This window comes from Oncorhynchus kisutch, linkage group LG10, assembly GCF_002021735.2.
Source record: "Oncorhynchus kisutch isolate 150728-3 linkage group LG10, Okis_V2, whole genome shotgun sequence".
Classification (NCBI taxonomy): domain Eukaryota; kingdom Metazoa; phylum Chordata; class Actinopteri; order Salmoniformes; family Salmonidae; genus Oncorhynchus; species Oncorhynchus kisutch.
In genome coordinates, this window is record NC_034183.2 from 65,312,068 (window position 1) to 65,330,301 (window position 18,234).

Consider the following 18,234-nt stretch of genomic DNA (forward strand, 5'->3'; position numbering starts at 1 on the left):
GACCTTCTCCCATTCCTCCTCTGGATCATCCAGATGGTCATTGGCAAACTTCAGACGGGCCTGGACATGCGCTGGCTTAAGCAGGGGGACCTTGCGTGCGCCATGACGGCGTAGTGTGTTACTAATGGTTTTCTTTGAGACTGTGGCCCCAGCTCTCTTCAGGTCATTGACCAGGTCCTGCCGTGTAGTTCTGGGCTGATCCCTTACCTTCCTCATGATCATTGATGCCCCACGAGGTGAGATCTTGCATGGAGCCCCAGACCGAGGGTGATTGACCTTCATCTTGAACTTCTTCCATTTTCTAATAATTGCGCCAACAGTTGTTGCCTTCTCACCAAGCTGCTTACCTATTGTCCTGTAGCCCTTCCCAGCCTTGTGCAGGTCTACAAATGTATCCCTGATGTCCTTACACAGCTCTCTGGTCTTGGCCATTGTGGAGAGGTTGGAGTCTGTTTGATTGAGTGTGTGGACAAGTGTCTTTTATACAGGAAACAAGTTCAGGTGCAGTTAATACAGGTAATGAGTGGAGAACAGGAGGGCTTCTTAAAGAAAAACTAACAGGTCTGTGAGAGCCGGAATTCTTACTGGTTGGTAGGTGATCAAATACTTATGTCATGCAATAAAATGCAAATTAATTACTTTTTGTTTTAGATTCTGTCTCTCACAGTTGAAGTGTACCTATGATAAAAATTACAGACCTCTACATGCTTTGTAAGTAGGAAAACCTGCAAAATCGGCAGTATCTGTATCAAATACTTGTTCTCCCCACTGTATGTGTCTCTCACCGCTGTTAAACGCTATTTCTATGTCTGTGTGGGTCTCACCCGTGCTCAGGATGAAAGATGGAGTTGAGCTGACCAAGGATGGGAAGTACAGGATAAAGAAGGATGGGAAGAAACACACTCTGGTCATCAATGAAGCAACCATAGAGGACATCGGAATGTACTATGTTTACACTAATGGGGGAGAATCCAAAGGAGAACTGGAAGTGGAAGGTACCACATCCGGATATCATACAGTACACTAAATAAGGAAATGTTTTATTAACTTCATTTTTGGAAGAGTCTGAAATGCTGTCTCTTTCTGTTTTCTCTTTCTCTCTCCTTCCCTTCATCTCTACCCCTGGTGCCCAGCCAAGGAGCTGGAGGTTCTGCAGAGTATAGCTGACCTGTCGGTGAAGGCGTGTGAACAGGCCATGTTCAAGTGTGAGGTGTCTGATGAGAAGGTGGTGGGCAAGTGGTTCAAGGATGGTGTGGAGGTCAAACCCGGCAACCGCATCAAGATGTCACACATCGGAAGGTTTGGCATCACATTGCTGGGAGGGGGGGGGGGGTCCTCATTCAGTTGCAGTGACTTCAGACAGGCCTGAACATCCTCAAATTCGCTGTCTACATGGGATCTTGTCAGTACAGTACATATTCTCACTAGCTAGACCCACCTATGGCGGGTGTTTTACCATGGCAACACTGGTCATGCAGGGAGTGAGCTTTCCCATGTGTTTTTTAACTTGATATTGCATAATGAAGCATGTTGCCAGGGTAACTGTGCTTTGCATAATTGTGGGTCACTGCGAGTGTCTGTTGTCTCCTTGGTAACGTTGGGTTGCCGTTGGTTCTCCAGGATCCACAAGCTGACGATTGATGACGTGAAGCCGCAGGACGATGGAAACTACACCTTTGTCCCTGAAGGATACGCACTCTCCCTCTCCGCTAAACTCAACTTCATTGGTGAGTGAGAGAGTGAGTGAGAGAGAGCAAGAAAGAGAGAGAGACTCCTCTAAGTATTACTGAGTACAATGAAGCAGAGCCTGCATTTTAAATGATACCGATTCATGTGTTTTCCCTGTTAATCTCAGAAATCAAGATCGAATATGTTCCACGCCAAGGTAGGTGTGGCTATTGTCACCTACCATCCGTTGGCATTACCTATTTATTACAGTGTATTTAATACTGTGATAATTACCCAGGACCACCTGTCCCTCTCTGACATTCCTCCGCCCCTCACAGACCCTCCCAAAATCCACCTGGACACTAGTAGCACGGGCAGCAAGAACACCATTGTTGTGGTGGCTGGCAACAAGCTCCGCCTTGATGTGGAGATCACAGGAGAGCCTGTCCCCACTGTGTGCTGGATGAAAGGAGACACTGTGAGGGTCTAGTCTTTCTGTTACATCCTCCTCACACACACATCAAACCCCTGCCCCAGCATGCCTCTCTAAGGAAGGCAAGGTGTCACTCACATTAACCAATCATTAGGCCATCCAGGTTACACCCAGTAGCTGAAACACCAGACAGTGTCAGTCCAGTTGTCTAAGTGCCCTCCCTGTTCCTGTCTCTAGGTGATATCGGAGGCAGAGGGCAGAGTGAGGGTGGAAACCAGGACCACTCTGAGCAGCTTTGTCATTGAGGGGGCGGAGCGGACAGACGAAGGCCAGTACTCCATCATAGTGACCAACCCAGCCGGAGAGGACAGGGCTGAGCTCACCGTCAAGATTGTTGGTCAGTGGTACTCTCTCTCTCCTTCTCTCACTCTCCTCTCTCTTTCCAGTCTTCTACTCTCTCTCTCTACACTCCTCTCCTCTTTCCCCCACATCTCCCTGCTCTCTCCCTTTTCTCTCTGTGTCTTGTTCTCCCGTCTTATGCAATATATATGTAAACAGAAATGTAAAAACAATTCACTAAAAGAGATTCAATAATAGATGTGACATTAAGTTAGAACCCATTCTGAGCTGGTGAGAACACCTCTATGTTCTGTCCTGACTGTTCCCCCTGTCCACTCCAGATGTGCCTAACCCTCCAGAGAACGTCAGATGTATGGGAGTTGGCGAGGACACAGCCACCATTACATGGGATCCCCCCAAATTTGACGGGGGTGCGCCCATCAAAGGTGCACCTTTTCTATTTTTACATCTATCTGTTGAGCTATCAGACTCTCTTTCCTCTGGGTTAACAGGCATCTGTTAACCTCTCTCATTACATTGGTAAGATCTAATGATGTCTCTCTGTGAAGATGTCACACTGTGAAGATGTCTCTCTGTGATGATGTCGCTTTGTGATTATGTAATGTCGCTCTGTGATGATGTCACTGTGATAATGTCGGTCTGTAATGATGTAATGTCGCTCTGTGATGACTTCACTCGCAGGCTACCTGATGGAGAGGAAGAAGCAGGGTTCCTCCAGGTGGACCAAGCTGAACTTTGAGGTGTTTGAGTCAACCACGTACGAGGCTAAGAAGATGATTGAGGGTGTTTTTTATGAGATGAGAGTGTTTGCTGTCAACGGGATCGGGATCTCCCAGCCCAGCGGCAACTCAAAGCCCTTCATGCCCATAGGTGGGTAGACACTTATTACTAGAGCAGTGGAGAGAATCTTTTCAATCTCCTGATACTCTACTTATACAGCTTACCTCGGTCTTCCTCTCCTCTTAACTATTCTCTCTCTCTCTCTCTCTCTCTCTCTCTCAGCCCCTACCAGTGAGCCCACTCGTCTGACGGTGGAGGATGTGACAGACAGCACCTGTGCCCTGAAGTGGCGTCCTCCAGAGAGGGTTGGAGCAGGGGGCGTTGACGGGTACATAATCGAGTGGTGCAAAGAAGGAGGTGAAGAAGGATTTTGTTCAAAAACATTATTATTCCTTCTAATTCACTAATCGCTCCCATAGAATTCCTCTATAGAATTCCTATAAAACCCTACAGATGAACCATCTAATTTCCAAGTGGATGACAATGAATACTCTTCTGCTATTGGTCCATCCCTCAGAGGATAACTGGGTAGAAGCCAATAAGGAGCCAGTGGACAAGAACACGTACCGTGTGAAGGGGCTGCCAACAGGAGAGAAGCTCTTGTTCAGAGTGGTGGCTATGAACATCGCTGGACGCAGCCCCCCCTGCACCATGAAACAGTCTGTCATCATCAGAGAGATCATGGGTCAGACTCACACACATGCATGGACGCACACACACACACACACACACACACACACACACACACACACACACACACACACACACACACACACACACACACACACACACACACTTCTCCATAGACGTCTGACACACACGGTATACACAGCCACTTCTGTGTTGACATTCCTCTCTGTCTCCCTCCATGTCTCAGAGTACCCAAAGATCCGCCTGCCTCGCCAGCTAAGAACCAAGTTCATCAGGAAAGTGGGCGAGAAGATCAACCTGGTCATCCCCTTCCAGGTCTGAGAACACCTAGCACCACACAGTAGTAATCTTCCCCAGGCTAGAGGCAGGGCTGACTTCATGTTATCTGGGTCTCAGTGTGTGAAAAGAAGAGCAATCATTGTCCTGTAATGCAAAAATAAACCAATCAGAAAATGGGATATTCTTGCCAGTCTACACCTTTCTCACTTTAGGGTGTTCCTCCTGCACTTCTCCTGTAGCAGCATCTCACTCTTTAATTCATTAAATGTCATTTTCATTCACTGACCATATCACCCCTCTGTTTCCCCAGGGGAAGCCTCGCCCCGTGGTCAACTGGCTGAAAGATGGTGAGCCCCTGGAGAATAAGTCGGTGGGCATCCGCACCAGTGACTTTGACACCATCCTGTTCATCCGCTCGGCAGAAAGGGACCACTCTGGGACGTACACCCTGTCTGTCCAGATAGACAACATGCAGGACAAGGCTGACATACACATCCAGATCGTAGGTCAGTCACTGGCACCAACATCATTAGGGGCTCTGGTTAAAAGTAGTGCACTATATAGGCAATAGCGTTTCCATTTGGGATTGAGGCCATATGTACAGTGGCAAGAAAAAGTATGTGAACCCTTTGGATGTATCTGGATTTCTGCATCAGTTGGTCATACAATTAGATCTGATCTTCATCCAAGTCACAACAATAGACAAACAGTCTGCTTTAACTAATAACACACAAAGTATTGTATTTTTCTTGTCTATATTGAGTACATAATTTAAACATTTGCCTTGTAGGTTGGGAAAGGTATGTGAACCCCTAGGGTAATGACTTCTCCAAAAGCTAATTGGAGTTAGGAGTTAGCTAACCTGGAATACAATCATTGAGATGAGATTGGAGATGTTGATAAGAGCTGGCCTGCCCTATAAAAAACACTCACAAAATTTGAGTTTGCTGTTCACAAGAAGCATTGCCTGATGTGAACCATGCCTTGAACAAAAGAGATCTCAGAAGACCCAAGATTAAGAATTGTTGACTTGCATAAAGCTGGAAAGGGTTACAAAAGTATCTCTAAAAGCCTTGATGTTCATCAGTCCACGGTAAGACCAATTGTTTATAAATGGAGAAAGTTCATCACTGTTGCTACTCTCCCTAGGAGTGGCTGTCCTGCAAAGATGACTGCAAGAGCACAGTGCAGAATGTTTAATGAGGATTAAGAAGAATCCTAGAGTGTCAGCTAAAGACTTACAGAAATCTCTGGAACATGCTAACATCTCCGTTGACAAGTCTACGATACGTAAAACACTGTTCATGGGAGGACACCACAGAAGAAGCAACTGCTGTCCAAAAAAAACATTGTTGCACGTCTGAAGTTCGCAACAGAGCATGTGGATGTTCCACAGTGCTACTGGCAAAATATCCTGTGGACAGATTAAACTAAAGTTGAGTTGTTTGGAAGGAACACATGTGTGGAGAAAAAAGGCACAGCACATCAACATCAAAACCTCATCCCAACTGTAAAGTATGGTGAAAGGAGCATCATGGTCTGGAGCTGCTTTGCTGCCTCAGGGCCTGGACAGCTTGCTATCATCGACACAAAAATGAATTCCCAGGTTTATCAAGACATTTTGCAGGAGAATGTAAGGCTATCTATCTGCCAATTGAAGCTCAACAGAAGTTGGGGGATGCCACAGGACGATGACCAAAACACAGAAGTAAATACACCTTCTGGAGTGGCCCAGTCAGAGTCCTGACCTCAACCCGATTCAGATGCTGTGGCATGACCTCAAGTGAGCGGTTCACACCAGGCATCCTAAGAATATTGCTGAACTGAAACAGTTTTGTAAAGGGGAATGGTCCAAAATTCCTCCTGACCGTTGTGCAGGTCTGATCCGCAACTACAGAAAACATTTGGTTGGGGTTATTGCTGCCAAAGGAGGGTCAACCAGTTATTAAATCGAAGGGTTCACATACTTTTCCCACCCTGCATTGTGAATGTTTACATGGTGTGTTCAATAAAGACACGAAAACGTATAATTGTTTGTGTGTTATTAGTTTAAGCAGACTGTTTGTGTGTTGTTGTGACTTAGATGAAGATCAGATCAAATTGTATGACCAGTTTAAGCAGAAGTCCAGGTCATTCCAAAGGGTTCACCTCCTTTTCCTTGCCACTGTAACTGTATGTCCCCACTCACCCTTCAGTCACTATACCTAGTATGTTTTATTACTTATTACAGTCAAATATGGAGCCACCATGATGCAATGACTTAAATCTAGGATGACACCCCAGAGTTTAATGTGATGATAATTCCTCATTTAATCCTCGGAAGGAATCATCAAAGAGGCTGATTCCACTCTTCCTCTCCTCTCTTCTTAATCCTTCCCTCCTGCCCTGACTGCCACCGTACCGCCGCTTGGCTCCCTCCCTCCCCTCTTTCCCTCCTTCCTGCTCCCTTTTAGCACCCGTGTGAGGGTCAGGGTGCTGTATGGCTGGGTGGGTGGATTGTGCAGTGGGGTTCCATTGGCATTATTGGTGTGTAGACTGGGATTAGGGTGGGATTAGGGGCCTTTGTCTCCTTTCCCCTGCTGGGAGGTGAGCTAATGAGAGGGCCCAGCCTCCTCAGATCAGCCCCCACACACATTTAGTCACAGCAGCAGCAGCACGGCAGAGGCCAGGATTAATGACAAACATACTGGAGTACTGACGTACATGAGACACACTCCACATGCTCCATTTCCGCTGTCTGTTTGTCTGTTAAAAGATATCTCTTTCTCACTGACACACAGATGTACCTTTCCCCCCCCCACACACACACACACAGACAAGCCAGGTCCTCCTATAAATGTGATGGTAACAGATGTGTGGGGTTTCAATGCTGCTCTGGAGTGGAAGCCCCCCAAAGACACAGGCAACACTGATATCACCGGCTACACCATCCAGAAGGCTGACAAGAAGACCCAGGTCTCCAACTCCCTCCTCATCTCTCTCTATAGCTCTCTCTTTCTTTAATGTGTATCCACCTCACCTCTCCTTCTCTGCCCTCTCTACCCTCGTCCTCTGTACTCAAACATCTGCCTCTATATATCCATATATCATCTCCTTTTTTTTCAACCTCTCTAGTTCTCTGTAAACATATTTCTCTCTCCCTCTCCTCCTCTCTCTGGTCAGGGTTGGTTCACAGTGTACGAGCACAACCGCCGGCCCAGCTGCACAGCGTCTGACCTGGTCATGGGGAACGAGTACTCCTTCCGTGTGTTCAGTGAGAACATCTGTGGCTTGAGCGATGAGGTGGCCTTCAGCAAGAACACTGCCATCATAGGAAAAACAGGTAACACACTACAATACTACACCATACTATACCCCCCTGCACGCTCACGCAAACACGCACACACCATCGCTGTGCAAATGTAGCCTGTCATTACAGGCATAAACAGTGATGCACTTTCAAAAGGCAAGATCTAGATCCGTTTTACACCAGCATTTTGAGATTAAAGTCATTCAGAGCTATCAGCAGCCAATATCAACTAGGGATATCATGTCACTTCTCTGGAGTCCAGAGCAAGCCGGGTCATATGGTCTACCTGGTTAGGGTAAGCACTAGCCTACAGTATGTCAATCTACTATCCCCCATAGTACAAAAGTTGACCTATTCTCTTCTGTGTGAGAAATAAATATTCCAAACATAGTCTGGGACAGTTGTGGGATGCGATAGATCCAAAATCAATACAACCACTAGCATCAACAAAAACTTTTAAAGGCATTGAGGCTGATGCAACAGATCAGAACGTTTAGCATAAAATGTTGATAAACTGTTAGGCGATTTCTTAACATTATAAGCGCAGCAATGCGCACCAAACTGCAATCAATTAGTGGGAAAACACCATTCACAAATTAGATTATGCATGTAATGCTTTATTATAAAGGTGCATTTTTATGGTGAAAATTATCTTCCCCAAACTTGAAACTCACACACCGCTTATGTATGTAGTTAGGCTATAAAGAGGATTCAGGTACTTCATTTTAAGAAGTTATTTGGCCACTTTAGTTGGCTTTGGGCCAGGCTACATGAGGTGTGCGACTATGAAAAAGTCGCCAAAAAAAGGCACGCGCTGTTTCTTGCCTTACTGCACACAAGCTGGGCATCATTCACAAGTGATAACACATCATTCACAAGTGATAGACTAATATTATCACCCATCAGACTATTCTTGATTTAATCTTGTCTTTTCAGATACTAAATAATATATGTATGAAATTAGTATTTGATTTAGAATGTATCATTATCATTCACCTGTTGGAACAGGCAGGGGGAGAAAATACATGTCATCTATGCACTTAAATAGCGAATAGAGGACGACTTTCACGTGGTTCATTTTCTTGCCAGCCAGGTCGGCTATACTCCCTTTGTAAAGAGAAGCAATGTGCTTAATATTATGAAAGTTGAGAAATAAATATAGTAGGCCTAGCCGGGATCCTCCTCTTTTTAAAAGAGGCCGTGAAAACTCTGTTTTCTCATGCATGGGCTTTTCTCATGGGCTCTCATGAAGGGTTTTGATTTGATTTTCGATTACATTTGCATTGATGTCAGAGTGATTAGAAGGACAATAGAGTGCTGAGTACCAGGCAGTTAGCAAGTTTGGTTGACTACTAATGACCATCAGCAGCATCAGAGCTTGGAGAAGCCTAGTTACTGTGATTAAACTGTCACATGGAATTTGACTGTGGTCATGACTCGTGACCGCCGGCGTGGCCGTAATACAGTCACCGTAACAGCCTAACCATGTAGTCTACCGTCTGTAGTCTTTTTCTTCCTCACAAATCTCGCAATAAATTCGCCAGAATATGTTTCATCTTCACCCCATAAGTCAAAAAAGACTGTTACAGTGTTACAGCTATCTTTAGAAATGTAGCCAGTACTAGCCACCCAAACCTTCTAAAATGTGAAAATAATCAATGAAATTGTTCTGGCAAAGATGTGTTCGTAGCAGATTGCTAAACTTTATGTAGCTGATTTAAAATGTGTGAAATATTTTCCACATTCCATTTCAAACTTGCAACCCCCAAAACCTTCTTGCGAACCCCAGTTTGAGAACCGCCACACTACACCATACTATACTAAACCAAATGTAGTATGTAGATATAGTAGACAACATGTGGTCCTCTGTAGCTCAGTTGGTAAAGCTAAAGCATGTTGCTTATAATGCCAGGATTGTGGGTTTTATTCCCGGGACAGCCATGCGTAAAATGTATGCATGCATGACTGTCAGTCCCTTTGGATAGAAGCACCTGCTAAATGGCATGTATTAATATTATTATTATATAGCCTAGTAAACACAGCTATCACAGTCCCCATCTATATCCCTCCCTCAGATCTGGAGTACAACAAACCAGCCTTCAAAGAGAAGGACATGAGCAGCTCCCCCAAGTTTACAGCTCCCCTAGTGGACAGGGTTGTTGTTGCAGGCTACAGTACTGCCATCAGCTGTGCTGTCCGGGCCTACCCTAAGGTGAGGGGGTGTGTGTGTGTGTGGGGGGGGGGGGCAGTACTGTAATTGAGTGTGTGTTGAGAGAGCGAGAACAAGAAGCTGTTTGAAGGTGCGTTTGTGTCACAAGCTGTGGTTCCATTAACTTGTCTGGTGACTTTTCAACATTCAGAAAGTTGGCATAGAAAATAGATGCGACAATTGCCTGCTTGGGTGCGTTTCCATTTAACGATCTTGTGTCGATTAAAACAGCTGGACGTAATGATGTTACACCTAAAATACAAATGTATTGGTTGAAGTGTTTCCATTACCCATTTAGTCAAATTTTACATGAATAAATTGGCAACAACCTGTATCCCCTCCCACCTATCTGTTTCATGTTTCAGGTAGCCCGCGAAAGCCAGCATGAATAGAATAATTGACTAATATTTGCCATATTCTAATAATTCTCATGTGCCAACATAACTCCACAGTCCATGCCACTAGGAAACTTGCACTCCTGTAGATCTGAAATAGTTGGATGGTGACACTTGCATCCACCAGAAAAGCAAGGCGCAGCAATTCTTAATTTATTTATTTTAGCTAACCTTTATTTAACTGGGAAAATCAGTTAAGAACAAATTCTTATTTACAATGACATCCTACCCCGGCCAAACCCTAACCCAGACGACGCTGTGCCATTTGTGTGCCGCCCTTTGGGACTTCCAATCACAGCCGGTTGTGATACAGCCTGGAATTGAACCAGGGTCTGTAGTGACGCCTCTAGCACTGCGATGCAGTGCCACTCGGGAGCCCAAATTCAGGCATTCCTGAAAGTCAGGACAATCCATGTACTGCTAAGAAACATTATTTTTGTACACTGAACAAAAATATAAACTCAACATGCAACAATTTAAGATTTTACTTAGTTCATATAAGGAAATCAATCAAATTGAAATGAATTCAGGCCCTAATCTATGGATTTCACATGACTAGGAATACAGATATGCATCTGTTGGTCACATATACCTTTTTTTTTAAAGTAGGGGCGTGGATCAGAAAATCAGCCACTATCTGGTGTGACCACCATTTGCCTCATGCAGTTCGACACATCTCCTTCACATAGAGTTTATCAGAATGTTTGTGGAATGTTGTCCCACTCCTCTTCAATGGCTGTGTGAAGTTACTGGTTATTGTTGGGAACTGGAACACACTGTCATACACGTCGATCCAGAGCATCCCAAATATGCTCAATGTGTGACATGTCATAACTTCCAGAAATTGTGTACAGATCCTTGCGACATGGGGCCGTGCATTATCATGCTGAAACACAAGGGGATGGCGGCGGATGAATGGCACGGCAATGGGCCTCAGGATCTCGTCACGGTGTCTCTGTGCATTGAAATTGCCATCGATAAAATGCAGTTGTGTTTGTGCTTATCCGTGTCCACAGGGGCGCAACTTTCATTTTTGTCCCCCATTATTTGATCATTGGAATGTGATACAAAACAAGGAAAATGCTTTAGGACCTTGCGGACATCTCCGAGCGGTCAGTTAGGCTGTCTGGAGTATTATTCCAACTGGATAAAAACCAAAGTTGCTCCCAGGCCTGCCTGGCCATACCATAACCCAACCACCACCACGGGGCACTCTGTTCACAACGTTGACATCAGCAAACCGCTCGCCCACACGACACCGGTCTGCCATCTGCCCAGTACAGTTGAAACCGGGATTCATCCGTGACGAGCACACTTCTCCAGCGCGCCAGTGGCCATCGAAGGTGAGCATTTGCCCACTGAAGTCGATTACGATGCCGAATGCAGTCAAGTCAAGACCCTGGGGAAAACGGGGATGCAGGTGAGCTTCCCTGAGACGGTTTCTGACAGTTTGTGGAAAAATGATTTGATTGTGCAAACCCACAGTTTCATCAGCTGCCCGGGTGGCTGGTCTCAGACAATCCCACTGCAAAGACCTGATGCCGGAGATGAGAAGCAGGTACGGAGAGTCAAACATTTATTCAGGAACAGATATAGAACATGACAGGAACAGCATCAGCACACAGGTAAACAAGGACATATGACAAACACAATACGGAATAATGCGGACACAGGGAACACAACCAAGGAACAGACAGATATACAAGGGGTAATCAACAAAGTGAAGGAGTCCAGGTGAGTCCAATGAGCGCAGCATGTTGGTAACAGGTGTGTCGGATGACGGGTAGCCTGGTGCCCTCGAGAGCCAGGGAGGGGGAGCGGGAGCAGGCGTGACACCCACAGGTGAAGAAGCCGGATATGGAGGTCCTGGGCTGGTCTAAAACGACTTGAGGCGGCTTATGGTAGAGAAATGAACATTACATTCTCTGGCAACAGCTCTGGTGGACACTCCTGCAGTCAGCATGCTAATTGCGCACACAACTTGAGACATCTGTGGCCATTGTGTTGTGACAAAACTGCACATTTTTGAGTGGCCTTTTATTGTCTTCAGCAAAAGTTGCACCTGTATAAGGATCATGCTGTTTAATCAGCTTCTTGATATGCCACACCTGTCAGGTGGATGGATTATCTTGGCAAAGGAGAAATGCTCACTAGCAGGGACGTAAACAAATCTGTGCACAAAATTGGAGTGAAATAACCTTTTTGTGCACATGGAACATTTCTGGGATCTTTTATTTCTGATCATGAAACATGGGATGAACACTTTACATGTTGCTTTTATATTTTTGTTCAGTGTAGTTGGAAAAATGTTTATTGTAAGCATAGAATTAAATATGGAGTGGAGCTTTATAGTTACTCGGTGAAATCACGTGCCCTGGGTACCTTAAATTAATAGGCAATCATAATTTATTTTTTTCACAAATAAAGAAAAATTACTAAAATCCACCCCTGTTGAATGGATAGAAATGTTATCGTTCTTCAGAAAATGTCTCCTATATCTGCCTTTCCATTACACATGTTACAATGAAATTGCTTTTGTTGAATAAACCGAGGTCAATGGAAAATTGCCTAGTGAGTTGGTGATTTATATTTCAAGGCCAAATGTTCCCCAATTAAAGTCCCCCCCCCCCCCCCCCTCTCGCGTCCTCTCCTCACCTCAGGCTAAGATAGTGTGGATGAAGAACAAGATGATCATCGGAGAGGATCCTAAATTCTTGATGCAGAACAACCAGGGGGTGTTGACCCTGAACATCAGGAAGCCCGGCCAGTTTGACGGGGGCAAGTACTCCTGTAAGGCCATCAACGACCTGGGGGAGGACGAGGTGGAGTGCAGGCTGGAAGTCCGAGGTACTGGCACACACACACAGTGTCACGCATTCACACATAGACATGCACAAACACACACACACACACACACACTACAACTCCTATCATACTCAGCATGAGACAGACTTTTATTGGCAGTCAATAGTTGTCTAACTAATCATCAGTTATCATCCGTTAAACCCATTATTACAAAGCTGGTCATGGATTCACAATCTATGACTTATGATTATCGCTTGTTGGGAACACTCTGATAGTATGTAATTTTCCCTAACAAGATTAAATGTAGAGATTGTGAGTGTATGATTCAGGCAGTTGTACAGAATACAAATCATCATATTACACTGAACAAAAATAATAAACAACAATCTACGAAGTTATACTTCATAGAAGGAAAATTCATAAGGCCCTAATCTATGGATTTCACATGATTGGGCAGGGGCACAGCCATGGGTGGGACTGGAAGGGCATAGGCCCACCCACTTGGGAGGTGGGCCAGGTTTTTCCCCACAAAAGGGCTTGTTACAGAAATGCTCACTAACAGGGATGTAAACTAATTTGTGCACAACATTTAAGAGTAATAACAGTAATGCTCACTAACAGGGATGTAAACTAATTTGTGCACAACATTTAAGAGTAATAACAGAAATGCTCACTAACAGGGACGTAAACAAATTTGTGCACAATATTTAAGAGTAATAACAGAAATGCTCACTAACAGGGATGTAAACAAATTTGTGCACAACATTTAAGAATAATAACAGAAATGCTCACTAACAGGGATGTAAACAAATTTGTGCACAACATTTAAGAGTAATAACAGAAATGCTCACTAACAGGGATGTAAACAAATTTGTGCACAATATTTAAGAGTAATAACAGAAATGCTCACTAACAGGGATGTAAACAAATTTGTGCACAATATTTAAGAGTAATAACAGAAATGCTCACTAACAGGGATGTAAACAAATTTGTGCACAATATTTAAGAGTAATAACAGAAATGCTCACTAACAGGGATGTAACAAATTTGCGCACAACATTTAAGAGTAATAACAGAAATGCTCACTAACAGGGATGTAAACAAATTTGCGCACAACATTTAAGAGTAATAACAGAAATGCTCACTAACAGGGATGTAAACAAATTTGTGCACAACATTTAAGAGTAATAACAGAAATGCTCACTAACAGGGATGTAAACAAATTTGTGCACAACATTTAAGAGTAATAACAGAAATGCTCACTAACAGGGATGTAAACAAATTTGTGCACAACATTTAAGAGTAATAACAGAAATGCTCACTAACAGGGATGTAAACAAATTTGTGCACAACACTTAAGAGTAATAACAGAAATGCTCACTAACAGGGATGTAAACAAATTTGTGCACAACATTTAAGAGTAATAACAGAAATGCTCACTAACAGGGATGTAAACAAATTTGTGCACAACATTTAAGAGTAATAACAGAAATGCTCACTAACAGGGATGTAAACAAATTTGTGCACAACATTTAAGAGTAATAACAGAAATGCTCACTAACAGGGATGTAAACAAATTTGTGCACAACATTTAAGAGTAATAACAGAAATGCTCACTAACAGGGATGTAAACAAATTTGTGCACAATATTTAAGAGTAATAACAGAAATGCTCACTAACAGGGATGTAAACAAATTTGTGCACAATATTTAAGAGTAATAACAGAAATGCTCACTAACAGGGATGTAAACAAATTTGTGCACAATATTTAAGAGTAATAACAGAAAAATGGGACCAACACTTTGTTGCTTTTATATTTTTGTTCAGTATGTATGTATGAATGAATGTGTGTATATATATATATATTACAGTGCCTTGCGAAAGTATTCGGCCCCCTTGAACTTTGCGACCTTTTGCCACATTTCAGGCTTCAAACATAAAGATATAAAACTGTATTTTTTTGTGAAGAATCAACAAGTGGGACACAATCATGAAGTGGAACGACATTTATTGGATATTTCAAACTTTTTTAACAAATCAAAAACTGAAAAATTGGGCGTGCAAAATTATTCAGCCCCTCTCTCCAGAAGTTCAGTGAGGATCTCTGAATGATCCAATGTTGACCTAAATGACTAATGATGATAAATACAATCCACCTGTGTGTAATCAAGTCTCCGTATAAATGCACCTGCACTGTGATAGTCTCAGAGGTCCGTTAAAAGCGCAGAGAGCATCATGAAGAACAAGGAACACACCAGGCAGGTCCGAGATACTGTTGTGAAGAAGTTTAAAGCCTGATTTGGATACAAAAATATTTCCCAAGCTTTAAACATCCCAAGGAGCACTGTGCAAGCGATAATATTGAAATGGAAGGAGTATCAGACCACTGCAAATCTACCAAGACCTGGCCGTCCCTCTAAACTTTCAGCTCATACAAGGAGAAGACTGATCAGAGATGCAGCCAAGAGGCCCATGATCACTCTGGATGAACTGCAGAGATCTACAGCTGAGGTGGGAGACTCTGTCCATAGGACAACAATCAGTCGTATATTGCACAAATCTGGCCTTTATGGAAGTGGCAAGAAAAAAGCCATTTCTTAAAGATATCCATAAAAAGTGTCGTTTAAAGTTTGCCACAAGCCACCTGGGAGACACACCAAACATGTGGAAGAAGGTGCTCTGGTCAGATGAAACCAAAATTGAACTTTTTGGCAACAATGCAAAACGTTATGTTTGGTGTAAAAGCAACACAGCTCATCACCCTGAACACACCATCCCCACTGTCAAACATGGTGGTGGCAGCATCATGGTTTTGGCCTGCTTTTCTTCAGCAGGGACAGGGAAGATGGTTAAAATTTATGGGAAGATGGATGGAGCCAAATACAGGACCATTCTGGAAGAAAACCTGATGGAGTCTGCAAAAGACCTGAGACTGGGACGGAGATTTTTCTTCCAACAAGACAATGATCCAAAACATAAAGCAAAGTCTACAATGGAATGGTTCAAAAATAAACATATCCAGGTGTTAGAATGGCCAAGTCAAAGTCCAGACCTGAATCCAATCGAGAATCTGTGGAAAGAACTGAAAACTGCTGTTCACAAATGCTCTCCATCCAACCTCACTGAGCTCGAGCTGTTTTGCAAGGAGGAATGGGAAAACATTTCAGTCTCTCGATGTGCAAAACTGATAGAGACATCCCCCAAGCGATTACAGCTGTAATCGCAGCAAAAGGTGGCGCTACAAAGTATTATTAACTTAAGGGGGCTGAATAATTTTGCACGCCCAATTTTTCAGTTTTTGATTTGTTAAAAAAGTTTGAAATATCCAATAAATGTCGTTCCACTTCATGATTGTGTCCCACTTGTTGTTGATTCTTCACAAAAAAATACAGTTTTATATCTTTATGTTTGAAGCCTGAAATGTGGCAAAAGGTCACAAAGTTCAAGGGGGCTGAATACTTTCGCAAGGCACTGTATATATGGAGGGAGGTTAAAGTAGGATAATCCCCCTCTAGCCTCTCTTTCATGGTGAGTTTCTCTCTCTGCCCTCCCCAGTCTTAAAGGAGAAGAAAGAAGGAGACGAGGAGAAGAAATGAGTTACAGTGACCGATAGAAACACCAGAGGATACAGTTCTGCAGGAATCATAATGGATTATGTATAACAGGATAGACGTGAATAAATATGATTAGAATAAAAAACTGGTGATGTTTTCTAAATATGCTCTCTCTATCTCCCTCTCTCTATCTCCCCCTTTCTCTCTCTTTCTTCCTCTCTCTCTCTTTCTTCCTCTCTCTATCCCTCTCGTTCTCACATCCTCACCAGTGGCATGTCAAATACCATATCGGTAATAACTGAATGAATTATGATAATAACAGACCACTACATTGAGACAAGCTAATTGAGTGTAGTAATAGAGTACCTTAATAATGGTTGAATATTACAGCTCAGAGATGGATTGTTCTTATCTGTGACATGAACCTGTCAGTGCAACACACATAAAACAGTCATTTACCAAAGCATTGTCAGTGTTGTGTGTGAGGTCCCGGGCGGCTTTATCACGGCTGGTGGAATTTATGATTGTAATTCTGCTAGTGAAAGCATTGGTGTGTGTGTGCACCTACCTACCATCATATTGGTTGCATTAGGTATGGGGAGTGGAGGGTAGGTAATAGGTGTGGTGAGTGGAGGTTAGATAATGGGTATGGGGAGTGGAGGGTAGTTAATGGGTATGGGGAGTGGAGGGTAGGTAATGGGTATGGGGAGTGTAGGGTAGGGTAGGTAATTGGTGTGGGGAGTGGAGGGTAGGTAATAGGTATGTGGAGTGGAGGGTAGGGTAGGTAATAGGTGTGGGGAGTGGAGGGTAGGTAATAGGTATGTGGAGTGGAGGGTAGGGTAGGTAATAGGTGTGGGGAGTGGAGGGTAGGTAATAGGTATGTGGAGTGGAGGGTAGGGTAGGTAATAGGTGTGGGGAGTGGAGGGTAGGTAATAGGTATGTGGAGTGGAGGGTAGGGTAGGTAATAGGTGTGTGGAGTGGAGGGTAGGTAATGGGTGTGGAGAGTAGGTAATGGGTATGGTGAGTGGAGGGTAGGTAATGGTTATGGTGAGTGGAGGGTAGGTAATGGGTGTGGGGAGTGGAGGGTAGGTAATAGGTATGTGGAGTGGAGGGTAGGGTAGGTAATAGGTGTGGGGAGTGGAGGGTAGGTAATAGGTATGTGGAGTGGAGGGTAGGGTAGGTAATAGGTGTGTGGAGTGGAGTGGAGGGTAGGTAATGGGTGTGGAGAGTAGGTAATGGGTATGGTGAGTGGAGGGTAGGTAATGGTTATGGTGAGTGGAGGGTAGGTAATGGGTGTGGGGAGTGGAGGGTAGGTAATAGGTAATAGGTATGGGGAGTGGAGGGTAGGGTAGGGTAGGTAATAGGTGTGGGAGTGGAGGGTAGGTAATAGGTGTGGGAGTGGACGGTAGGGTAGGCATTGTGAGTGGAGGGTAGGGTAGGTAATTGGTATGGGGAGTGGGGGGTAGGATAGGTATGGAGAGTGGGAGTGGAGGGTAGGGTAAGGTAGGTAATAGGTATGTGGAGGATAGGATAGGTATGGGGATTGGGAGTGGAGGGTAGTGGAGGTGTGTGGAGTGGGAGTGGAGGGTAGGTAATAGGTATGGGAAGTGGAGGGTAGTGTAGGTGTGTGGAGTGGGAGTGGGAGTGGAGGGTAGGTAATAGGTATGGGGAGTGGATGGTAGTGTAGGTGTGTGGAGTGGGAGTGGAGGGTAGGTAATAGGTATGGGGAGTGGATGGTAGTGTAGGTGTGTGGAGTGGGAGTGGAGGGTAGGTAATAGGTATGGGGGAGTGGAGTGGAGGGTAGTGTAGGT

General features: G+C 44.1%; 1 protein-coding gene across 20 annotated transcripts in view; it reads left to right on the forward strand.

The window, feature by feature from the left end:
• The window catches only part of LOC109883671 (myosin-binding protein C, fast-type-like), a 48,371-nt gene extending 31,485 nt beyond the window's left edge, over positions 1 to 16,886 (forward strand). For all 20 annotated transcript variants that reach the window (XM_031834744.1, XM_031834747.1, XM_031834751.1 and 17 more), the window contains 17 exons: positions 835 to 995; positions 1,134 to 1,299; positions 1,621 to 1,727; positions 1,856 to 1,885; positions 2,007 to 2,146; positions 2,339 to 2,498; positions 2,782 to 2,886; positions 3,143 to 3,331; positions 3,464 to 3,598; positions 3,759 to 3,926; positions 4,119 to 4,207; positions 4,482 to 4,677; positions 6,987 to 7,126; positions 7,334 to 7,493; positions 9,536 to 9,672; positions 12,725 to 12,911; positions 16,425 to 16,886. In XM_031834744.1, the coding sequence (XP_031690604.1) occupies positions 835 to 995; positions 1,134 to 1,299; positions 1,621 to 1,727; positions 1,856 to 1,885; positions 2,007 to 2,146; positions 2,339 to 2,498; positions 2,782 to 2,886; positions 3,143 to 3,331; positions 3,464 to 3,598; positions 3,759 to 3,926; positions 4,119 to 4,207; positions 4,482 to 4,677; positions 6,987 to 7,126; positions 7,334 to 7,493; positions 9,536 to 9,672; positions 12,725 to 12,911; positions 16,425 to 16,465 (2,311 nt within the window). In that variant the 3' untranslated portion in view covers positions 16,466 to 16,886. The remainder of the gene's footprint in view (positions 1 to 834; positions 996 to 1,133; positions 1,300 to 1,620; positions 1,728 to 1,855; positions 1,886 to 2,006; positions 2,147 to 2,338; positions 2,499 to 2,781; positions 2,887 to 3,142; positions 3,332 to 3,463; positions 3,599 to 3,758; positions 3,927 to 4,118; positions 4,208 to 4,481; positions 4,678 to 6,986; positions 7,127 to 7,333; positions 7,494 to 9,535; positions 9,673 to 12,724; positions 12,912 to 16,424) is intronic.
• The last annotated feature ends 1,348 nt before the right edge of the window (positions 16,887 to 18,234 follow it).